The following is a 26,638-nucleotide window of genomic DNA, read 5'->3' as shown; positions in this document are numbered from 1 at the left end:
TAATATGCGATCATATGGAAGGAAATCCGTCATGAAGTAGAAAACAAGGGAATATGCATTTGCATTCAACTTTCATACAACTTAATAAAGAAAGAGAGAGAAATGCATCAGAAAGAAATAGTAATCATAAAGAATTAAGCAATATAAGGACAATTTTCTGCCAAATTCTGTAAGATATTTGACAATATTTGAACTACAATTTAAATAGGCACAGATATCCAAAACGTATGAAAAATGTACAGCACATTAATAAATGGAGAGTGTAAAAATTAATGAGGACAATATATAAATGGTAAAGTGCAAATTTAGTGTATTGTTACAAAATTTACAGGCGCGGTGAGATGGCTTCCCCGCAAAGCAGTTTTAGGGTTGCCATAAAATGTCAAGGGAAAACAGTGTTGCCTCATTTGGCGTAAAATAGCCCATTTGGCTACATCTGGAGACAAAATCGGCGATATGCCATGGACGGTTGGAGAACCTTGTGGAACGAATTCTTACCGGTTTAGTCCAGAATGTTCTCGAACACGAGCCGAAAGCTATATAAATCCTGCTAGTCCGCAGTCATTCAGTGTGAGAGGGAGAGTGTGTGTCTCCGAGAGTGTGCCTCGTCTAGCGAGCCGTGCGGAGTCGGTCGAGTTGACAGCCGGGCAGAAGATTAGAATTAGAGAAAAACGTAACAACTGGTGTCAGAAGTGGGATTTGAGGGTGAATGCCAGTGACAAGACCAATGGAAGATCTAGTAAGACAGCTCGTGACTGCCTTTGCTGAATTCCAAGAAAAGATGGAAGCCGGATATGATGAGATAAAAGCTGGATATAAAGAGATGACAGCTGAGATAAAAGCTGGATATAAAGAGATGACAGCTGAGATAAAAGCTGGATATAAAGAGATGACAGCTGAGATCAAAGCCGGACTCATAGAGATGAAAGCCGGAGTGGAAGATAAGAAAGCCCAGGGAAAGAAATAAATTTCGGCCAAGAAAAGGTGCGAGAGCAACTCCAACAGCTGAAAGTGGAACTTGCAGATGAAACTGGAGCCATAAAAGACGATGTGAAAATGACACTCCAAGGATGAAGGAATGAAAGAAGTAGATCTGTCTGAGAAAGATCTAGAAATAAATGATGAAATATCTAACGGGAGTAAAGAAAAAGAACGAAAACATGAAGAAATAAAAGACGGGAAAGAACATTCTGATTTTCAAGTGCCTGAAGTGGAAGAACGTGAAAATACGATTGTTAAGTTCGTTGAAACTGATAGTGAAGTTACGAAGTCGCAGGGAGCAAGTGTTGAAACATCTGAAAGTGCATGTGATGCAGAGATGGGAGAAGCCTATGTTCAGCTTAAGCAGTGCGCTCCAGTATTGCAAGAAAATTCACCCACTTTGCAGACTATGTGTGCGTCTCATAGTGCAGGTTTTGCAGACAAGGACTTGATACTAAACCGGGATACTTCTGCTTGTAAAGGATCGGATTCTTTTCATGACCCCGGTGCAAACATCGGAACTGGTTTCCAGGAACAAGAGGTAAATAAGCATGTACCATCTGCTAATGATACCGAGGTGAACTATACGCATGCTGTGAATGAACTACAGAGTGGTGAACAAACTGTTTCACATCTCCCTGTGGATGAAATGTCTGAAAGGACTGAATCTTCAGACTGTGATATGCAAAACATAAATATACCTGAAAACTGCAGTGGAAAGATATTTGAACCGGGTATATTTTAATGAAAAGACTGAGACTGAATTTCATTATGAACATTAATTTGTATAACTTAAAATTGTAATGTGTTTAATTTGTGTATATAACTTGAAAATAGTATAAGCTTTTGTTTCTTTTAAAATTGTGATGTGTCTAATTTGTGCATATAACTTGTATATAGTGTAAATATTATGAACATTAATTTGTATAACTCTGTATTTGTTTCTTTAGTTGTGTTATCTGTAAGTTTTAAAATGTTTTGTTTGTATCGAATTTGACTTCTGAACAAGCGTTGTACTGCCCGGGACGTGCAGTCCTTGGGAGAAGGCAGTGTTACGAAATGTACAGGAGCGGTGAGATTGCTTCCTCGCAAAGCAGTTTTAGGGTTGCCATAAAAGGTCAAGGGAAGGCAGGGTTGCCACATTTGGCAAGAAATCGCCCATTTGGCGACAAAATCGGCGATGTACCATGGATGGTTGGAGAACCTTCTGGAACGAATTCTTACCGGTTTAGTCCAGAATGTTCCCGAACACAAGCTGAAAGCTATATAAACCGTGCTGGTCTGCAGTGTCAGTAAGTATGCGTCTCTCATCGAGTGAGTATGTCTCGTCTAGCGAAACAATCCCTGCGGAGGCGATCGCGTTGACAGTCGGCCAGCGAGTGCCGAGTGGGTCGTCGAGTTCACCGAAGGAGTCTCGTAGAGTGTCGCGGTTAGTGCATCGTCGAGAGAGCGTGTTGAGCTCCGGAAACGACTGAACCGAGAGTCGGGAGCTGTGCTCGTGTGTCGTCGAGTGCATCGCGAGTTGTAGCGTGGAGAGTATCGAGAGTACGTGGAGTTCCGAGAACGACCAAGCAGAGTCGGGTGCTTTGCAGGAAGCTGTCTCCACAATGATAGCCTGATAACCTGAAGGCTGTGTCGCTGATTGTTCCAGCGTGTTTATAGTAGATCTTCGACGACTGTAAAAGTGACTTTGGAGCTGCCCTGATTAATATTGATAAATAAAGTGTGCTTCGATACTTCATCCAGTGTCGTCGTTATTCACTCCAAATCTACGAACCCTGTACGAACGTGAAGTAAGAAAATAACGCAACAGTGGGTGTCAGAAGAATAGAATTAGAGAAAAACGTAATAGTATTATTACCAGTCATTTTTGGTCCGTTTACATTCTGTAACTTGATACAGTGTTTAATACTTTTAACATATAATATAAAATGCATTTAATTTGGGAAATGTATAGCAAGTTTTTTTACGTTCAAAATTATTTACATATTTAAGCGTTGAACTTTTTCGCAGTTTGATGCATGTTCACGCATAGTACGTAATTCAACGCGATCATGTTCTAATAACTTGAAATTTATACTTAGCAAATAAAACATAAAAATGTCAGTAAGTGAAATTACTGTAGGCTACGCAAGTTTAAATAACATTTTCACAGGGAATGTAAAAATGCATAGGTATGCTCTCATTTTTTAGATATAAGAGTTGAGAAAGAAATTTGGGTTCATCAAAATTTGGGGTTTTCATCAAATTTTTTTTTACAACATTTTTTATCTAATTAATTTTTAGCTCAAAGGGCTATTAATTTTGTTTTGGCATTTTGCTTCGAAAACTTTAAATGTCCGTTTCACTTTTCAAGTTGTTGCCGTCAAATATTATCGCCCTGTGTTACATTTAAATAAATTAAATAATGAAGATTCTGCATAAATGTATGTATGTGTTCTCGCACTATGATAAAACAATTTACCTAAAGCTATCAAATTTTGAATAACGTAATCCTTCACCGAATATCGGCATCTGGAAGCCCAAATTTGGGATCTGGAATTTGTTTTAATATATATTTCATATTTTGTAAAATTTTAACGAATTTTGATTAACAAGTTCAATGATTTCAGAGCGAGCAAAGCGAGAGGGGAAAAAAAATAACTCCAGCGAGCGAGACTGTGTATCGGAAATTGTAAAGATATGCTGTTTCAAATATTTTGTCCTATTGCTGTTGAATTATATTTTATGGTTTAAGTGCAAAAAACATGATATTTAATAAAGTAAAAATCGTTAAAAAGCGTCCCTTTGGGAGTAATATGAAATCTGAAAGATTTCGGATTTTTTTTTTTTCTTTGACTTAAAATATTATTCTTTAATGATATTTAGCTTCAGGCATAATTCATTCATAAGAGTATGCATTTACTTGAATAACGTGCCTAAGCTTAACATTGTGTTTAGTGCGTAATTTGGACATAAACTTTTTATTTGTAATATGATGCGATTATATACTCAGTAGGACTCAGACGACGTAGGAAATGTACAGTTAAAAACTCGCTACGAAAATTCTGACTGTTATTTGGCTGTTCAACAACTAGGTGAATTAAAACCGCTAAACTTTGGCCCCGTCTCGGCAAATTGCTGGTTGATTTCCGTGGACAATTTTGGGGTGGTGTGCCGTGAATGCAAGCTAACGGGCTTTAAGAAGCAAACATAAGTAAATAAATCCTTTTTTAGGCAAATAATCTTATTGTGATTTAGGCTCACAAATTGCTCTTGCTACACACTCTGTTATCTAGTTTTCCCACCTACGAATTTCTGGATAATCGTAGGTTCAAGTACAAAAACTTCTTATTATATAAACACCTTAATATATCCAGTTTCATTATTATCTGTATTCTGCATGTACAAACTGAGTAAACTTTAAAATTATTTATAGTAATGAGTGTCTATGTATATATTATTTAAAAATCTTTTTAATAGTTTTCTATCAGGCAAAATAATATGAATATTAAGACCATGATCACAAAAAACATGTAGGGTGTTATTTGCATATTTACTTTTATATATTCCATGGAAGTTTTAGTGATTTTACTATCACACATCTAAAAACAAAACAAAACAAATTTCGCTTAAAATCTTTAAGAAAAAGTTAATATTTTCCGCTGTAGGCAGCTAATACTATCTCCAGGTGCTGAAAACTCTCTTCAATTTATCCTTTGTGCCTGAGTTTTAGCAGCAAGTCTTATTTCTTTACTATTCTGTAAGTAACGCTTTTTTTTAACCATTATGAGTGACCCACAGCACGTGCGTAACAAATTGTGACGTCCCGCAGATTCAGTGTCCTGGTAGACTTGGCACTCGCAGCGAAGGTCACTGTTATTGCTGAAGTGGATTACTTTGCTCATGTCCTGTGCAGGCCCAGGATTCTGGCAGTTATTGATTTTCCTCGTAAGTGCTCTCGAAAAATTGCTTTCTTTGGACTTTCTTTGTACCCCAAGTTGTTGTTTATTGTATGGGCTCTTCTTCTTTTCTGCTGACACGGTCGCAGTTTGTTTTTATACACAATGTTGAAAAACACAGCCGTGCTTATGACACGACCTGTCTCTGGAAGTTTTCCTCTTAAGAATATGCGCAGAATTAATGCGGGTTTAAATAGATTGACCAATTAGTTGGCAAATTAAGAAAAATGAAATAAAATTTTTGCATTAGAAGGAAGAAAAAACAGTTGATTTTTTTTAGATGTATTGCTATTGTTTACAGTCTTTTACTTGAAAATTCTGGGAAAAAATATTTTATTTCGCCCTTTCATGCAAGGAGTATATTAGATTAGGAAAGAAGAGCTTTTCCTGTCATGAACGAATCGTATCTAAGCTTTTCTATTTAATCCAGCTTTGAGGGTAACGACCATATTTTCCAGAGAACTTCCTTTTATTTTGAATAAGCTTAGAAACAAATCTTTCGTTCTCACTCCCAAAACAGGTTTGGGAAAAAAAGGTGCATTCTTAGAAACATCCAACTGCATAAGTATATTTTGTAAAGTTTTAAAATAAGATTTTAGTACATCCAAGAGAAATCAAATTTCAGTATTTTGGATTAACTTTGTTGTACATAAATTCTGTAATATTGTGCTTTTTTGTGGTTTTACAATATTATCTGGTGAATCCGTAACAAAGTTAATATTACTAATTAAACTTTAAATTAACTAAACTAGCAAACCTAAGAAATCATAAAAATATAAGTGCTAGCAAATTAGACATAATTGTGATCGTAATTAAACGTGAGTCATTGCTTTGTGAGTATGACTTGATCGAGACTGTGCTCAGGAAAAGATCGGATAATAAATAAATGCAATACACAAAATGAAAGCATACTATAGATTTCAAATTAATAATAAGTTTATTAAATCTCCTCAGATTATAATTAATTTCACATTATTATTTCTTATAAATTACCTATTATATTTTCATATTTTATTTAATTTAAAATGTTACAAATATACCATAATTACCTAATTTTCAACAGAAGCTATTAAGATAATTGTTGAATGATAATGAAGCTATTAAGATAATTGATTAAGATAATGAAGGCATGATGCACATTTCCCTCTTTTGTTTTAAGCCTGAATTTAATATCTGAACTAATGATTATTTCATAAAAAATTTTCATTATTAATTATATCGAGCTTTCAGCCTAAATTTAAGTTCCTGTAAAGGATAGAGGAGCAAGACGAATTTTCTACCAAGATAAAGTTCAGTTACGTAAGTTCCTGTCTGAATTACTTTCATGCTAAACTACTAATCCCTTTCTTAGTTATAGGATGAATAAAGAAAAACTCTTATCTGTAGATAGAAGGAGAACTAGGACTCCAACTAAAGTACCTAAGGACTGCCGTCGAAAACTCATGAATGGAACCAAAATTTCTCAAAATACTGCATCGCAGCTCGGCTCCTGTATGCAGAAGACATCCGGGCAACAGTCAGGATTTTACGAACACAGCGACTTGTAGCGTTTCAGAAGAAGGCTCGTCACATGGGAGTATAAATGCGAAATAACATCTTCCGTCTTCAATTAAGGACGTTCAATTCCCAACTCGTGTACACGTGTAATACAATTCTATCTTTATCCAACGGCTGCAGGAAGGGATAGTAGACATATCATGCAGTAGTATTAACACATTTTAGTGGGACGCAGTCCGATATATATGGAACTCGGGATGACTAAGACTCTTCCATAGACCATGGGAGGTAAAACTAGCGTTCAACGTGCAACCAGCCACAAGGCATAACGTACCGTCATACCAGCTCTCAACAAAAGCAGCAGGATGAAGCTGGAACCAAAATGTAGAACAAACCTTTCTTTTTACACTTCTCAGCCGAATACTACTATAAGCATTCATCCAGCTAATATTACCAGTCGGGTAGCAAACCGACTATCACTCTAAACATCTAGAACTCTGTTTTACTCGGAACTTTAGTCGGGAGCATAAATGCAGCTTCTCTACTTTTCCTTAGCCTTCGTATCTCGCACTAAAAATGACCATCACTTACCACGACCCGAGCGAAAAGTGTCCTATCATCAAGATCCTCCTTCACTTTTTTCAAAAAAACAAGATGACCACATAGGCTTCATTTTTCGCCCCCCTTCGGGACCAAACTTCCACTTTTCACCCTGAAAGACCAGAAAATGCATACTGAACATGCGCCACTTCTCTAAAGCAGCCAAACGGCCGGACACTTAGATCGCCAATTAAAGGACCTCCACTGTACGTGAAATGACAACTATAGACCCCTCGTCACGCACTTCCTGTCCTAAAGATCACCCGAAACATAACGATTTCCTTCTAGAAATTTCTACGGAAATAACGCCACCCTGAGAGAGAATGACTAGGCGCAAATTCGTCTTTCCTTGATCCTTTCATTAAAACACAGAAATCTTGATTAAATTCAAATAAAAGAAATATAATAAAATTCATTAAAGCATCTGTTTTCCCCCAAAATTAAAATATTTACATAATCCAATATTGAATTAATTCATAAATAATAAAACACCAAATTAATAATTCAAAGAATTAAATAAAAATTCAGATTTTTCCTAAATAAGAAAAATAATTAACCTGATTTCTTTCATAACGAAATACAAACATTTATCAACATAACAATTCCTTAAATTTCCCTTAATAACCATAGCTTTTAAAATCTGGCACTGAGTGCCATCACTCATAGAACCTCAAAAAATTTCATTATGTAATAATGATGGAAATTGAAAATTTTTAATAACCTGTTGAGAAATTGAGGGCTGGAACATTTAAAATTACGTCAATTTCAAATCAAGATCTAGGAATTAGAGTATCTACAAGACAATTATAAAAAACAGAACTGATTTATGAGGGACGCAAATGCATGGAAGATATTTGCTCTAGCCTATTCTCGTTCTTAATTTTTCTGAGGTTTACGAAGTTTTACCGGATACTAGATGGCATTGTTTTCTACATCTACTATTTGCTACTAAGCAAAATGCCACTTTTTAAAAAAAAAGCAGAGATTAAAAAAAAAAAAAAAAAAAAAAAAAAAGATCTGAGAGTTTCCAGATTTTATATTACGCCCAAAGGAATGTTTTTCAACGTTTAAAGGCGCGTGTGCCTGTATTTTAACTTTTTTTCGGCATAGCTTTCTCTTAAAAATCGTCACACGCAGCATTGCACGGGGAACTAAATACAAAAATCGTAACACTGGCCCCCTTCCTAAGGACTGCACGTCCCGGGGAGTACAATCCGTGGACTGGAAGCCAAACTTACAACTAAGGCATCAATGCAACAATAAACATTACATTAAAAAGCAAAAAACATTAACAATGATTGCAATAAGTAAGTTTTAAACAAACCAGATGCTATCAAATATTAAACTGTCTAAACTATCTTGAAACTTGTCGCGCGCAGTATTGCACGAGGAAATAAAGCAATTTAATAACAATTCTACTAAAAAAAATACCAAAATAAATACAAAAACCGTAACAATATCATGCTCTCAGCACTTGAGCCATAAAATTCAATACAACAGCAGTATTTAAATATTTAAAAGATGTTTAACATAATATTTTTACTTTTATATTTAAAAGAGCACATCTGTAGAATTTCCAATACACAGTCTCATGCTCTGGAGATAAAAATGTTTCTTTTTTTCGGACAGTATTGCCATTGATACCTTTGAAATCGTTGAGTGTCTTAATCAAAAACTCATAAATGCTTTACAAAATATGAAATAGATAATAAAACAAATTTCAAATTCCAATTTGGGCTTCCAGATGCCCATAATCGAATGGAGACGTATGTTATTCAAAATTTGATGGCTCTAGGTACCGTTGTTTTATCACAATGGGAGAAACATACAAACATTTATGCAGGTTTTGCATTATTTAATTTCTTTAAACATAATACAGGGTTCTAGTAATTGGTGGCAAAAATTTAAAAAATGATTCGCCGTTTATAGTGAATCAACGTAAAGTGCCAAAACGAAATGTATAGTCCCTGTGCGCAAGTTGGGCTAATTATTGTTTAAAACACAAAGCAATCTAGCATTTGTAGTCATTACACTACATCGATCCAGAACCGTGAAAAATGGTCACTGACCTCGCTACGATTTGACTTCTGAAATTCCCGAATACGCGCCAAGCGTGTTTCCGGTTACAACACGAAATACATACTGAAAAGAGGGAGAAAATACCTTATATTCTCCCTTCTTTTTAAAGTGCGTCTGAAAATTAGGAGACCCAATTCCTAAATTCTGGAAGATACTATACCGGACAAATTATGGTCCACTACATTTTAGTTTGGACGCCACTTGTAAAGACATTTAGAATTTTTTCGATGTCAAAACTGAAGAAATCTGAAAAATTCTAGAAGTAACTTTTAAATGCGAATAATGCAATTAATTCATCATAACACTACAATGATATTTTTTATTTTAATTTAATGTAAAATAATTTTTAGACTTTGCGTTACATAAGCTAAACACTATATAATCTAATTTAATTGGCTCTCTATTAAAATATGTTTGCTAATAACTTGATTTAATACACTAATTACAGTAATAGAGAGAAATTATAAATAATTATAGTAATAGGTAATGGATCTAATAATTGCTACACTAATTATTGAGCTATAATTCAAATGTTTTTCGTAGACAATAAAAGAAAATAAAGATTGCAGTTGATTAGTAAAGGAAGCAGAGTTATGTTTTCCCGGAATGTCAATTTCAGAAAAATATTCTAGTAATTTAATATAAAACTTGTAGTTTTGTTCAGGGTGGAGTAGTTATACTCATATTTTTTCAAATGTATAATAGAAATTTATAATATTATCAGAGATTAATTTAAATTAAACAGAAACTAGTTTTTACTTTACAAGCAAGAATATGAATTTTATCTCAGAATATAAAGGAACAAGCAATGTTACTAGAGGCAAAAAAAATTTCCTCATGAATGATTCAGGCAAGTCTAGGCAGTACCAAATGATTCACGCAAGTCCTAGGCAGTACCAAATTTTTAACACCGTGATAGCCTAGCTAGGCAGTACCAAATTATTACCATAATGATCGTTACTTTATAAAATAAGTATTTTAGTTGGTTTTTTTGCTTAGATAAGAAAGAACTGTTAAGATACTTCATTTGCTTATAATATTTCTACATTATGGAAGGTTTAAATTACTAGTAAAAAGTTTATTGCCATGCATGCATAAACTGTTTCAGTGTATTCCGTAACGAAATAAAAGGTAAATATTTTCCATATTTATGAATTTAAAATGCGTCTTATACAATATTATGTAATTTCTTTTAGATTCTCCTGTCTTTTCGCGGACTTCTCACACTGTTGATGTCGTAGAGCGGAGTTCCACCACTATCAACATGACTGCTGAAGCATATCCAGAGCACATTATCTACATATGGAATAGAAACGGTTCGCTCCTAGAAAGCGATGATTCCACGAAGAGAATTCATACCAAGGGACCTGTTCTCTATGTACAGAATGTCTCTAGGCTTGATTCAGGGATCTACCAATGCATAGCGGAGAATGATGAAGGACAGACCAAAGCCACACTAACTCTGAATGTGTTGTGTAAGTATTTTTTCTTTGTCTTCTTTGAATAATTTTCACTGGTATTTCTTAAAATAACTGATGCAGCGAGTTCGGTTATACTTTAAAATTTGCCATATGTGGGACTGTAAGCGGAAAGGTAAGAAGAAGCATTCTTTTTCGATAGATGAGTATGAGCAAATATCTACCAATGGCTAGATGGTATGGCCAATAACTGGGGGGGGGGGGAAAAGTCATTACATTCTAATGGGGTCATCACATCTAACGTGTGAGCTACAAAAAATGAGCTTTTCCTTCTCCTACCATTGGAGGATTCTTAGCAAAACTATATTTCACAAGAACCGGTGTCCAGACTATAGTACGCTGGACATTTTGAAAAACTGAAAATGTTTCACTTTATCCCTCGTACTATTTACCCAAAGAACTACTTTTTACATAACTCAGCCAATTAGATATCCAGAAATAATAAAAGAAAAATTTAAAAATGAGAAATGTTTATTTCGACGCGCTTTTGAGATTGTAGATATAATACCGGTTTTATTCAACAGTGATATAAATCACCTTTTTCAAATATGTAAGCTTTGTTAACGATGCATAGATGTCTTTCATATATGCAAACGAGCAAACATTACACTTTTGTATTTCACATAAAATCACTTCAGTGATAAAATTTAGAATCTACTGCCTAGTTTGTTTGTAATGAATTAAAAAATATTTCACCAAATTATGAATAACTCTCTATGTATTCACTCGTTAATAATTTAATACACGTCTGCATGCACACAGAGCCCGTCCGAAATATATAAACATAACAGATAGTATTTGCGTATTGGTTTTGAAGATGAATTAAATTATTTTTACAATAAGTAGTATCATTACAATACGTACCGAAGTTATGTTTACAAATACGTAGTTTGTTTAAACCCCTAAACAGATGATGATACTCTCACGATTGTGACCCGTGATGTAACAAGCTTGAGAATTAGACGCCTTCGTGACAATTTTGAAATGTATGTAGAATTTGTTATATTAATTACACGGAAGACGTTGTAAACCCTAACTGAAGAAGTCTTGCTTCTTCAGTTAGGGCTTTAGAAATGTTTACAACGTCGCCTCTGAAATCCGATATGTGAATATGAAAGAGGATTAACAGTTCAACAGTAAGACGCATTCTGAAAGATGGTAATTGGAAAGAGTACGTCCAGTATTAATATGTCCATTAATTGAGCACTATCTGTATTGCTGAATGAGTTTTGCGAATAGTTTCAGCATATGTTAAATTATAAATGATGTTGTGCTTGACCGAATAAAATCCACACGTTCATACGTCTATGCTTAACGTAATTAATTTAATTAGTCAAGTTAATTGGGGTTGATGTTTTGTGTGGATTTGTCATGCCTAAGTTTAATAGGACCAGTTTTGTTTGAAGGTAGAGTTACTGGTGTATGTTAACTAGAAACGGCCACGCGCATCAATTTTGCCACCTATGCGTACAATGTATAGAATCGTGAATTCTTCTAAGATGGGGAAAGCAGTTACTGCATGCCAGAAAAATAACCCAAATATTTTCCTGCACATAAGAGTTAAGAAACACTTTCTGAGTACAAGTAGATGACAAATTTTGACTTCTGGCATTGCTGAAAACAGGTATAAATCCTGTCGCTATAATGACCTAAAGAATAAAAATTACAATATATACTATTCATGTACGACCTTTTCATCTGTCTTATATCCTGCAGTCTCGAAATCACCTATTATTCCACTACTAATTTCACAATGTGTATTCAACACATTAATCATATTGGATTAAAGCATTTAGAACTTTAAAACCAATACAATAACATAATATGTATTTCTCTCTGAGGAAATTGCTTCATTTTCCTTATTTTTCTAAAACATTAAGAGTTTGACACAAATATTAATTTAGAAGACAAACAACAAAAATCAGCGTTATATTTGAAACTTTTCACAGGTCTAGCTTCTATGGTTTTATCAAACGATCAGCCTCAGCTGCCAAAGAGCAAAGGTATAGTCCGGTATAGTTGTTGGTCAAAAATGATGCTTTCCATTTTTCTGCATCCAAAATTATTAAAAAACATCTTACATTGGTGAAGATTAGATTAGATTTTCTAGAGGCGTTTCACATTTTAAAAAATCACTCTTTTCCAGTTAACGACCTAATTTCAATCCATCTTTACCTTCAGCCTTTAAGAAATTATGTTTTAGTTTCCTTGTTTTATCAATAGATGGCGTCAGTAGCTTAACTCCTGTCCAGTCATTCTTATCTTATCACTATAATATATATCGTTCATTTGCTCTTTGGCAGCTTAGTTTCCTTGTTTCATCAATAGATGGCGCCAGTAGCTTAACCCCTGACCAGCCATTCTTATCTTATCACTATAATGTATCTCGTTCATTCGCTCTTTGGCAGCTGAGGAGGCTGTTCCCGACCAAGGATTATAGCGTCATTGTTAACTATCGAAACAAGTCCTGTTAAAATTTGCAAATATAACGCTGACTTTTACTGTTAGACTTCTAAATTAATATTTGTTCGGAGTGTTTTTTTATCTAAATTTTGATACAACTTTATGCCTTTTTTTTTATTTACGACTGGAAGAGGATTACAGGTAATGAGTTCATAAGTGATTATTTTAGAGAAGTTTCCTAAATTGCAAAAATTTTTGCCTTTTTTGTAATTTAAAGATATATTGGCATATTCAAAAGCTAATTAACATTTGAAAATAGATTTTAATGTTCATAACTACTTCGTCTATGCTTAACGTAGTGGAACTGGATTGAACTATGTAGCGACTTATCACTAAGTTCGAGTGCGAAAACGACTAAGTCCAGAAAAGTGTTAAAATACTCTTTTATTCACTCAAAGAAATAATAATAGTCGGCTCCTTGTCGGGCTTTCAGAAAAGCCTCCATTTGGGCTTTAATCTAAACACACACAAAAAAAGAAACTAATCTAAAGCTGAACTAAACTGACTTAGCCGAAGCTATATACAATTACTTAACGTAGTTGGCCCTTAAATAAAATTAGCCGGCGAATATCACGTAGGCACATAAAATACGGTCAAGCATATTAAGTTAACAACGAAGTAGTCTGATGGCAAACGCGCACCACTAAGGACTGCTAAGCTCTTTTGCTGAGTGAAGCGAAACTTCCTTTATGTACTTTTCCTACCTTATTTACAATCAGGGCGTGTCTGAAAACTCATTCTGGTAGGGAGTTGTAAGTGGGAAATAGGAATTTAATGAAAGATTTTCAAAATTAAAAATAACTGTTAGGAAATTAAAATACACCTTACAAGATGACTAAAAAGGTTTGAGTTATTGTATTTGTCCTCACAGTTGACTTGAAAAAACTTTCACTATTTATCGAATAATTCCTTTCCATTTATTTTTCCATTAGCGTGGATGAAATAGTTACAGAAACTTCTAAGCCCGTTTAATGTGGGGATTTCTCAATATTCGGCTTTTTATATGTTCGATATTTTAATATGTATTGGCATAAAAATTAAGATAATTACTATACAATGAGGTTTTGCGTTAAATCTGATATGCGAACTCTTAAGAAAGGTAATTACTTGGTAGCTTAAAGTCAACCTTATCACGTAGTCCGAAAGGGACTAGCCTTCGCTAAGGAGTACAACGGGGTGCATCATATTCTAATTTAAAGAAATACACCAGCAGTTGGATAAAAATGAAGCCTGCTGAAGATGGGACATGTCACTGAGAGTCACTTTGACGGATTTTGAGAAATGGTAGGTGATTGGAAGAATGAAAACAGGACAGACACTGTTTGAAGAATCCTTAAATTAACCCAAAGCATAATCTATTTGGAAACGGTTTAAAGATACTTGATGTAAGCATTTAGTCAGATAAAGGGGGAAAACATGCTACAACTAAATTTATAAGCATTTTACTTAGCAAAGATTACTAAACTAAATAGACCAACTATGTCAGCCAAATTAAAAGGTGTTTGCGGGAGCTATTTGAACTCTATTATCTAGACATACTAGAAGTGACAGGCTGGATAAAAGACTATACGCAAGAAAAATCAAGGCTTACTAACTTGGGCTACCAAATGCATTCAATTAAAATATTGCAGATATAGTTCGACAGTGAGCGCAAAACTCATGCGCCATTCGTTCTCAAACATTAATTAAAAATTATTCTCAAAACAGGGTGGAAGGATGGGGACTTTCTTTCCCTCCAGCATATCTCTCTTTCTGGAGAAGAGAACTTTCACATCGCAGCAAGTAATATCGCCCCTTTTGGGCGAGTCTATGTGTTTTGGCAGAATGCCAACCAGGGTTGCGCTTGAGACGGTCGAACTATAATCATCATGGTTGGAGTACCATGGCCTAGGTTTGAGCCGCGTTCATTTTACTGATGAGTCATTTGGATAATTTTTGAGTCGTACTGCAACCTGGAGGGTGCAAAACCTATGCAATAAGCCTGGCATATCCGTAAAATTTATTGCTGCAAAAGTGATGAAGTAATGGCATTGGCAATCATCATTTCGAATGGGTTCAACACACACACAAATGTTTACAAGTGCAACTATGAATGCTGAGCGATTTAGATACGAGATTCTTGAGTTTTTGGTCAAGTTGTTCAGGAGCGCAATTGGTAATTACGTCTTCGTATTGGACGATGATTCTTGTCCCTAGCGATTTACACAATGGTTGATTAATCCGAGAGCGAAGGAATCCAGCGCATGGAGTCCCTTGAATATTTTATGGAACTAAATCCTGTAGATTTAAATTCTGTTCATGGGTGAGATCTACCAGGATGCCGACTTGCATCACTTCAGTCCAGACTTAGCACTTTCTAAGAATCTAAGGCGCTATTCATGACGAAGCCATGTTTGTTACTTCAGGAACACCCGGAGAATCTTATACCTTGCAGGAAAAGTCTCTGCAAATCTTCCATTTAAGTCGGAGGGGGAATATATGTTTTACATTTTTTCTTTGTATCTCTAAAGCGTTGTAAGCCCAACCTTTCTCTACTCCACTTTATATCACATTTCTTATTTTCACATTACAAGCTATTTTTTTTTTAGTCCAAAGGGATTTGAATCCCGAAGGACTATTAGTTTCGTTTTGGCATTTTGCGTCGGACTCATAAATGTCGGTTCACTTTTCAAACTGTTGCCACAAAATGTTAGAGTCCTGCATTATATTTGAAGAAATTAAATAATGAAAAATCTGAATAAATGTATGTATATTTCTCGTATTGTGATAAAACAACGGTACATAGAGTCATCGAATTTTGAATAACGTAATCCTCCAACGAATATGAGCATGTGGAAGACGAAATTTGAAATTTGAAATTTGTTTTATGATCGATTTCCTATTTTTTAAAACTTTGACGAATTTTTGATCAACAAACTCAAGGATTTCAAAGCGAGCAATGGCAACGTTGTGCAGAAAAACATTTTTATCTCCAGCGCGTGAGTCTCTGTATCGGAAATTCTAAAGATATGCTCGTTTTAAAACTATTTTGCGATATTGCTGTTGCACTGGATCTTATGGTTTAAGTGCGAGGAACATGATATTTAATAAAGAAAGGTAACACACAAAATGTTAAAAAACGCCCCTTTGGACGTAATTTAAAATCTGAAACATTTCAGATTTTTTTTTTTTTTTTTTTTTTTTTTTTTGCAGAAATAGGTAATTCCACATTTTGAGGATATGTCAATGACGACAAAATAAAGACGCTGTGCAAGTTGCCTGTTCTTGGCTGAAAAATCATTCAAGCTACATGAGTTTTTATCATTTGGTACTTCAAGGTTTCTGAATGATGTATCTATAATTTGCCAAATATTAAATTCAAGAGAACAACAAAAATATCTATATATTAGTATTTATTATGATGGCATAATTTACATAATTCGCTATCATCCGCTTTGAGTGCGGGCATAAATATATCTTATTGCGGATTTTATAAAAATTTAACTTGACAGGGCAAATTATCCAGTCTTTCCTCACTATTAGAGATTATCAAAGAAGGGTAGCACACTGCTTTAAAATATACCAAACAATAACTTCTAGCAATTAGTTTGGAAAAAAATAAAATAAGAGAAACAAAATATCAACAAAGAATACAGCTTTCACTCTAATGAATAATCCTTATTTATCTACCTTTTTTAAAATTTCAATGGTGCAATTTATCTTAATTTAGGGAAGGAGATTTTAACTTCATAAAATTAAGAAGTTGTCCTATTCAAAATCAGATGCTTTTTATCCTTACCGTTCCCTACTTTAGACAGAACTAGTCACAATTTTTTCCGGTACATGATTTTTAAACTCATTTCTTTCGTTCAGATGTTTTAGATTTTCTGTTTTGACTTTTTCTTCCTGCAATTCAAGGGTAAATTTAGCTTTTGAACAAAAGAATCTGTTCTCAAGTTAGAAATGAAACGTACATTTTAGTGGATTCTTTCAGGCAGAAAACGATAAAAAATATTTTGCCGAGTGTTCAAAACATTTTTTTCATTCTAGTTTCGGTACTTTTCCCATACCGTAAGAAATTTTTCGCATTATTATGGTTGTTGGATTCTTACTGAGCGTGAAATAAAATGATGGGGTCAAATAAGTATGATTCTGCAAAAGGAAATAAATTTACTATAGAAGTCATTCGAGTGATTACGATGCTTATATCGATAAGAAATCTAAAATTATGACAAAAATTAAGCATATGTTTAGAGCAGAATAAAGCTGAGTTTGAAACATAAAAATTCAGTAATTTAAAATTTAAAAAATATATTTTGTTGTATAATTTAAACAGGATTCCAAAATGTACATTCGCCGCAAAATTAAATTATTTAACATGCATATTCACTGATAAAATGCAATTTTTTATCAAATTTTAAAGTCAGAGATAATATACTTAATCGATATATTTTATTGATTATTCACAATTCATTAAGTTTATGTGTTTTTTTTTTTGCGAAGATAAGCAAAGTTGTTCTAAAAAATTAACTTTTATAAATTTATTTTTAAACTGATTTTTTTCCTATAATAAAATCCAAGTACAGATTTCTATTAATAATCAGCTTGAACCTTGTTACAATCAACTCACAATTTACTATTAGGAAGGAAGAAATGTCCACGGTTAAATTTGTATCACAATTAAACCTAGACTAGTTAAAAGGAACACAGTGAAAACAGAACAACTTATAGTATAATTAACACAAATTACTGCTGAAACTTTACCTACATTTCTAAGTAATTTAATCTAAAGAATATGTTCCTTTGATTATGAAAATTAATTAGCATTTGAAACAAAAGAACGTATTTAAAAAAAGGAACTTTTTTTTTATTTATATTACTCTTATATTTCGCTAGGAGTGAATATGAAATATATGATTAATGCTTGTACATTTTATTTATTATTTTTACGATTTAGCAATTTATTTTAACGAATGATTTAACAATGCTTATAGGTATATCATATTACGTAAAATTAAATTGCATATTGTTATGGGTTTAAAAAACTTAAATACTATATAACTTAAATACTATAAAACTTAAATACTATATTATTATCTGATATTTTTTATGTTATCTAAGATTTTTTTTTTGTTTTTGTTTTTGCATTTTGCTTTCTTTGGTGGATTTAATAAAATATTTTCCCTCACTCAGCAACATATAAACTTATTTAAAATAAACTTTTGTCTCTCTTTTTAGCCCAGAAGGGCTATTAGTCTGGAAACGGCATTTTGTGTCAAATCACTGTAAACGGATCCATCACTTTTCAAACTGTTGACACCAAGTATTATCGTCCTGTATTATATTTAAGGAAATTAAATAACGAATAATCTACATAAACGTATGCATGTTTCTCTCATTATGAAAAAACAACGGTACCTATAGAGTCATCTATCTAATTTTGAATAACATAATCCCATCCACCCGAACGTAGGCACCTGGAAGTCCGATTTTGGAATTTGTTCTATTGTCTATTTCATATTTCGTAAAACTTTAACTAATTTTTGCTTAAAACACTCAACAATTTCAAAGCGAGGGGTACTAACACTGCAGAGAATAAGACAATTTTATCTCCAGTGCGCGAGACTGTCTATCGGAATTTCTAAAGATATGCTGTTTTTAAATATTTCAAGCCCAATGTGGTGTTAGTCCAAATGTTCTAGAAACCTTTATATGTCTGTAAATTAATAAAACGCCTCTTTGGGAGTAATATAAAATCTGGAAGCTTTCAGATTTTTTTAGATTTAGTTTTTTTTTTTTTAAATTTATTTGTTAATGTTTTTGAATAGGCAGTTTATTCGCAATCTATTTAATACTTCCCTGGCTGAGTTTTCATACCAAAAAAGGCATGCAAGAAGAGAACTGCACTTTTTTCCCTTAATATTATTTCGACCCAAATCGGGTAAATAAATGCTATAAAATTGGATAAATAAATACTTGCAAAAGCAGATTTGTATGTAATTTATTCAGTTCACGCTGATTTTCTTGTAGTATGAATTACCTGGTGATGATTCTCTCTGAGCAAATTTTCTGCTAAATGGTTTCCTTCCAAATAAGTCACAGAGCTCTAAAAATAATTATAAATTTTAGTTCAATTAGCTTTTATGTATATTAAAGGAACGATCTTAGCGTGATTTCACAAAATAAATTTGAACTCCATGTTTATAGCCTTGAAAGTACAGAATTACTTTGCATTAAAAAAAAAATCTACCTTACCATCCATTCGCTATTATTTAAACGCAACCCACGTCCAAAGCTTCTCTCAGTGCAATGTGAAAAAAAGAAGAAAAAAGTCTGTTGTCTGTATGCAAGCGATTTCCTTTCCAGTGTTGAAAATTTATCAACTACAAAAGAGTTTTAAAAAAAACATTTCACACCGTTCTTCTTCTGAGCTAACAAAAAACAAAATTTGTGAGAAAGAGGGGTAAGGAAGCTGTGAAACTTAAACAAAAGTGTCTTGAATAACGATTGGGATTTGAAAAGAAGCAAAGAATGTGGAGAAGTGACGCAATCCTCTGAACGCGAATATACTCCGTCTTTTGCTTATTCCTGAGCCGTCATGAAACGCCCAAGGACGGGAAAAGAGAGTTTATACGAAACTGGCCCTTCCTTTCTTTTTAACCCCCAACGTATGGGAATTCAGAGTATTACTTTCAATTTTCAAAAATATCCGTCTAAGCTGATTGGAATACAAATAAGGAAAAGCGCAGACTCAATCAAGAAAGTTGCCTTCAACTTTAAATAACTTTTTGAACGCTTTGAGAGTGAAATTGCATCTTATTTACTTCCTGTGGCAAAATAAGTGGTTGCATGGAGTTTCATTTCCAAAGGCAACGTTTTAATATTTTTAAACTTTAGCTGCTTTAGAGGAAAGAGAATAGAAGAATTATTTTAATATGTATCAGTTGTAAAGCGTTTCTTAAAAAATATTTAATGTTACCGCTTTAAAGAAACTTCTCAGCTATGCGTGAAAAATCTATCGTTTAGCAATAAGAATGCTCTTGTATTCCTCTTTCGAACTGTTAATGATTTTCGAGTATTAAAAGAAAACTTCAATCTTATTCATAGCCACTAAATATATTTAGAATTTCTAAAACATTCTTTGGAGTGTGAATGGTTTTACATTTAGTGTTACTAATTTTTATGATACTAAAACGGTGCTTTAAGGCCTTTTTCCCCCTACTTACTGAATATTCCGCATTATCAAAAGGTAAACTGTATTTGAAATTCATTTAATTGAAGCTAAAATAAGAATTTACTCATTTTTAGTCTGATGCATGTTGTTTATGCTTAAGAGATGTAAATTTTAAGGTATCCCCCCCCTTTTCGCACGTCTTCGCCGTATAACTGGTAGCGGACTCCACGCGTATTTGGGAGGTCAGAAGTTCGAATCCCAGCAAGAACGCACATTTCTCACGGTACCCGGGATCGAGTCCCAGAGAAGGCATGATTGTAAATTTCCTGCTCTTCATAGGAGGTAACGATGGCGGTCTACTAGGTGCCTCCATACTAAAATGATCACTGATTCTTGTCCTTAGTAGTGGTTGAAGGTTGTTCGGTCTGAGGTTCGAGTCCCGCGAACGAAACGAAGTGGCTGCATGGGCGTTTCCATGGTTTACTCCATGTGTAACGTGTATTCGAGCCAGAAAAAGAAAGTTCCCTTACAACGTCATCCATGAAGACATCCCTCCCCTCAGGCAAATAGCCCTCGAGGCTTTCACGTAATCAAATAAACTAAACCAAACCATTTCTTATGTCTGCAGCATAAAAAAAAATCCTAATGTCTCTTCAACGTCTATATAAACATCTGCAACTCGTCAACCGGATACGTTAAAACAGTATGCGTATAACGCAGAAATAGCAACTGTTGTTAGAAGGTAGCTGATATAATAATTTTAGTCAAAACTGCTCAAAATATCATTCTTTGTGTGTTTTATAATTATATAAATTATGCAGAAATTTTCGCGATTGCAAAAAATTACATCTCTCAAAAGCCAAAAAAAAAAAAAAATAAATAATTTACTACGTATATCGCATCATTCATCATACCATGTAGAACATTATATAGCCATATATAATATGTATTATTTTACAGAACATGTGTGATATGTAGCAGTATACATACATATCACATGTTTATTCTTGGTAGTTTATGGTCACAAAGTATATATGTATAAGTAATGTATATATATACATATGTAAATTCTAACTTTCGTTTTTATTAAAGCTATAAGTGTCCTTTTTGATTTGGATATTTTCCCTTTACATCTTAAAAATATTCGTAAGTTTATAATAAATCTTTCTGAAGTGCATGATTTCAAACTAAATCCAAGTGACTTTTATGCAATGTTATTGGCTCAATTACTTGTATAATATCAATAGGGACTTTTATATTGTGCTACTGGAGCATGTTTTATAGAACCTTAATGGCGCATGTATTTACATAACTTATAGAAAATGACTTTTATGCGACAATAATGATGCATAAATTGACATAAGATCAAAAGTGATTCTTATGTAGCGCCAATGTTGCATATATATTCATGTAACTTCAAACATGCGTAAACTGTATAATGTTAATGGCTTGGTTTGGTTTATGTGATTACGGCATCGCCTCGAGGGTTATCTGCCTAAGGGAAGGGATGCCTTTGTCGAGGACGTTCTAAGGGAAACTAAGTCGTATACACGTTACACATGGGAAAAACCACGAAACGGCCATGCAACCAGTTCGTTAGCGGGATGCGAGCCTTGAACTGAACTACCAGTGCTCATTGACTTCAGAGCTCGGCCACTGGTGGGAGTATAACGTTAATGATGCATCTAATTTGCATAACACTAAAAAGGAGAGTAAAATTTTCTGTCCAATTAGAATTAAATCGAAAAGTTAATCAACGCAGAGAAAGCAGAATGATCACTTAGTTATTTTTAATGAAATGTGAATAGTTCGATCTTCGCTCCTTTCACGCGATTTCTTAGTAATATATCATACGTTTCTTTCTTCTCCAATTGTAATTCTTTGCACATGCACACATATTATGCTTCATCAAACTGAATACGTATTCTGCTTGGAATAAGTAGTTGTCAAAGATTAAATTATTCTCAAAATCAATAAACCATAATGGAAAAAAGGAAAACGCGTCCTGTTACATAAGTGCGTGTGCGTTCTCATATATATATATATGTATATATACATGAAGCAAATTTCAGGAAAATTCATTTTTGTTTGTACTACTTCTGTTCGCTTGATGAAGCTAGACAAATATTGCTTCATACAGTTTATTGCATTTTTAATCGAAATTCTGTTTTGTTTTTAAATTGACTTATGCTTTAGTTAGAGATTCTGGCCTGTTTCTTTGAAAGCATGCTGATGCAGTCTGTACTTATTGCTGACAAATATGTTTGTCAAATATGTTGTGTTTCAAGCGCCACACTAGTTTTCGTGTCTGAAAATTCATCTCTTTTATTCAATTTCTTTACAATTATTTTTTAATCATTGCTGTGAGCATGTTTACGAAGGTACTGCTAATAATGTTACTTCCAACTTTGCAGCATTTACCAATGCTCATTTGTTTTGAATTATTATATACCTTCCTTATTAAATCAGGATATATCCTACATTTTCATTACTAAATCCGCTTTGCAGATAGCAGTGAGAAAGACAGATGTGCTACAGAAAGGAGATGTATTGGCAGTTTGATAGGACTTCAAATAGTACTCGCTATACTGCGATATCCTTTAATAACCGTCTCCACAAGATTGAAGCAAATTACGTAATTTTATGGCGCATACTGATGAAAATGGAATAGCAGAGATAATTGTTGCGACACTCTGTAGCAAAGTTTACGATATAGCGGTGCTTCAACTATCTAATTTCCTCTCACGAAAGCGAGGGGATTAATTGAAAATTAGAAAATGCCCCTTTAAGTCTTTCCAACCTCCGTAAACATTCGTGGAGCTGAAGCATTTAGTTGAAGGGTTTTACGGCCTGCTCCCAGCAGTTTTCCCGAGGAAAATTATCATTTCCGCTCAGCGATAACTTGCAGGTATAAATCAAGCCATTGCTTCCTTCGTCTCGGAGCTAGGAAGCTTATCTTAGAATGAGAAGGCATAAATCAGAAGAGGAGAAGGATAAAAAAGCAGCAATTTTGAATAAGTTGGTGGTGGAATAGACTTGTGATGATGATGGCAACTAGCAGATCCTTCTTTTTATGCCATCTCTCTCGTAAAGAAGAGTGTCAGGTGCATTTGACTTCGGTTTCACAGCAAGTGTCAAGGGGACGATAAAAACCATCGCCAAGCTTCTTGGTATCAAGATTTTTAACATGTTTTATTTGCGAGTCAGTTTTCTGAGAGCCTTTTCCAAAAAGGAAAAAATAATCATTTGGGAGGTCTTTCCATGGGTCCACCTTTTACACACTGAAGTCATCACTTGAACCATATATGTACCTATTACTCAAGAACCAGTAAACTCAAATTACTGTGAAATAGGAAATCATAAATATAAAACAGTGAATAATTTTATTTATGTTATTTTAGAAGTAACCTCTAAAAGCAATACTTATTCGGAAGAAAGAAAATAAAGCGTGTCTTCACTGTTAATTACTCTTTGTTTGACTTAAAAAATTTAGTAAAAGTTTCTTAAGAGGTAGACAAAACTATTTTTATATCATATTATAATAAGATCTGTACTTGTGAAATGCCACAAATGTTAACAAAGACAGAAATGAAATTAGTATGTAAGGTGCATTTACTATTAATATTAATATTAAAGGTTATATTTTTTTAGTAAAGAGTTTGTTTGATTTTTAAGTTTCAAAATTCTAACTTGCAAATTTAAAATCTTTCTTTACGTTTACCTATTTATTATAAGTGTCTTAACTACTGCCCTTTCAAAATATAAAATGCGGCGATCTCACCTCCTTGCTGCTTCTTTTTAATATGATTAACAATTGCCATCATTTGAAGCCTCGTAAAAAATAGAGGAGGTTATGACCAATTCCGTGATACTTTGTTTACCTTTAGTATTTCATTCCAAGAACAGACACTTATAGACACCTCGGTGGAGTTAGTGAAAGAAATACTTTATTGCTCATAAACGTCATCAATTGTTGCTATTGTTGCAAGGCTTCCCAGATTTAATAGGTAATCGATAAAAATGATTGGCCATTACTTTCGTAAAAGACAAACACGATTCCGATTATAGAAGGCTGTCTTTGCTTTCCGTATTATCTATTGTGGATACATATAACAATGAAATGCTTCCTTTATTTCAGTCATATTTTCCCAGGTATTGTTATGTTGAGCGTTTGTTGTATATCATTTGAAACAACTTGGGAAAACTTTTATTGAACTGAAATGTTTTCTTTTCCGGAAAGTTTTGTTTGAGTTTCTAAAAATCACAAGTCTATTGAAGCAAAATTATATATACACATATGTTGTAAAATTTATATAGTTACGGTAGCAACATGCTAGAGAATTATATAGAGAAATATATTTCAATTATTTCTTTTGCATTTCTGCCGAAATATCTCTGAAAAAAGAGAATTTTAAGATTTAATTCTGGTGTGTTTTAATAATCTAAAATTGGATTAAAGGTAAATGCTGACTTAACCATGTACAGCACCGGAAAAGAAAGTATAATATCTTCACCTGTGAAACACGTATTTATTCATAACATTAATGCTGTAGTATAAAATTAAAATACATATTTGGTCACAGGAAACCTAATAAACACCAGCTGCGTAATGACATTTATGATTTCATCGTAGAACAGAATATCGAAGGAAGTGAAATCTTAAAACATCATTAATAAAATTTCGACGTCATGCTTGTAGAACACTAAAAGACTTAGTAGGAATGAAAAAATGTGCAGCTATGTTTTTAACGAATACGTTGCTTGGTTGATCTTATTCATTGGAATGAATATAAGTTATGATATGAAGAAGCACGAGGACTTGCTGAAGAAATCTAGGGCTCTGAATCGGCGTGTGACGGAAACCTACCAGAGGTATCTTGCTGTTTTCATTAATGCATGACAGCGTAACACTAAATTGGAAAGATCCGGAAGGAACTTCAAAATCGGTTTCTTTATAGTCTTTTTAGCCAATGTCCGTTCGAAAGGGAATTTAAAGTGAATATGTGAGGGCTTGCCCTCACAAAATGTTTATAATGTAAAGATCTTATTTTGAATTATAATACAGCATTTTCCGAACAAGATGCACTTTATGATTTTATCAAAAGCAAAGTCATTTATCATGAATAGTTTTGAGTTAATAATAAATGATTGCATTGAATTGTTTATTACTACTGGCATGAAACACAAAATTTCTTGTATGTATATTAATAATGTTTGTGTAATTTAACATTGTATAATTTTAAGGGGGCTCATACACCTTAAACCCCTTATGATCTTCGAATATGTGACTGTTGCAAGAATTGGAATATTTTATTTATTTTAAAAGCAATTACTTCCAACTTTTTTACAGCTGACTACATAATATAGCTGCTTTAGAAACTAGCAACCAAAACGTGTGTGTTGCCACAAATATGTTTGTAATTTAATCCGCTTTGTGACAAAAGTTTTCATCATGTTTCCACCTAGCGCGCATGATATATTAAAAATGGCTAATGGTACATACTTGAAATTTGATGGAATTCTTCATATGGGCACTATTTCCTAACTGAACCAAAAATTTGATGAATATTTTAGTATTAAAAAACATTATGCACGAAAACATTACAGATATTTTTAATAAAATACATTTTATAAACTCAACTCCAAATAAGATAAAAATTTAACATGGAATTCATAGAACTTTAGGTTCACAGTAGTTTCCAAATGTTATGAAAGCTATATATTAAATATGGAATTAAATTATGCAACAGAATGTTTTAAACTGTGCGCGCAAGGTGAAAACTTGACGTAAATTTTGTCATAAAGCGGATTAAATTATAAAAATATTTGTGGCAACACAAATTTTCTGATTACTATTTCAGAAATCAGCTATATTATGTAGTCAGCTGTAAAAAGTTGGAAGTAATTGCTTTTAAAATATATAAGTTTTATCCCAATTCTTGCAACAGTCATATATTCGAAGATCATAAGGGGTTTAAGGTATATGAGCTCCCTTAAGTTTTGATACATCAGTTGAAATGAAGTTCATTAAACTTTCAAGGTTTTAAGGTGTATGAGTCCCCTTAATTGCAGATTTTATTATAATAGATGCAAACTATAACTTGTTAGAAATTTAATTGACTATACTCTTTAATGAAAATTGAAATTACTTTGATAGATAGTTTAGTTACTTTGATAGATTGAAATTACTTAAATAGATAGTTTGTAGATAAATAGTTTAGTTCTGTGTAAGGAAAAACTATACGAATGATATGTAATTTCAGTTAAGAAAAAAAATATTTTACATGTACAAATATCCATTATGGGAATTTAAAATTCGGAAGTGGAGGTTAATCGCTTTTCGATGAAACGTAATAAATAGATATAAGGATTAAAAAGAAAAATTAGTCAGAAAATTTCAGACTGTAGTTTGACACACGACTTAATTTAACATCTTAAAATGCTCA

The 26,638-nt window shown here is 33.3% G+C and overlaps 1 protein-coding gene across 3 annotated transcripts in view; it reads left to right on the top strand.

The window, feature by feature from the left end:
- The window catches only part of LOC118185412 (nephrin-like), a 1,505,573-nt gene that overhangs the window by 994,901 nt on the left and 484,034 nt on the right, over positions 1 to 26,638 (top strand). For all 3 annotated transcript variants that reach the window (XM_085813712.1, XM_085813714.1, XM_085813713.1), the window contains one exon: positions 10,295 to 10,573. In XM_085813712.1, coding sequence (XP_085669838.1) covers positions 10,295 to 10,573 — 279 coding nt within the window. The remainder of the gene's footprint in view (positions 1 to 10,294; positions 10,574 to 26,638) is intronic.

This window comes from Stegodyphus dumicola, chromosome 3, assembly GCF_044657685.1.
Source record: "Stegodyphus dumicola isolate Sdum_Otavi_A_Nest chromosome 3, ASM4465768v1".
In the NCBI taxonomy this organism is placed as follows: Eukaryota; Metazoa; Arthropoda; class Arachnida; order Araneae; family Eresidae; genus Stegodyphus; species Stegodyphus dumicola.
This window is presented reverse-complemented; position numbering and strand designations above follow the sequence as displayed.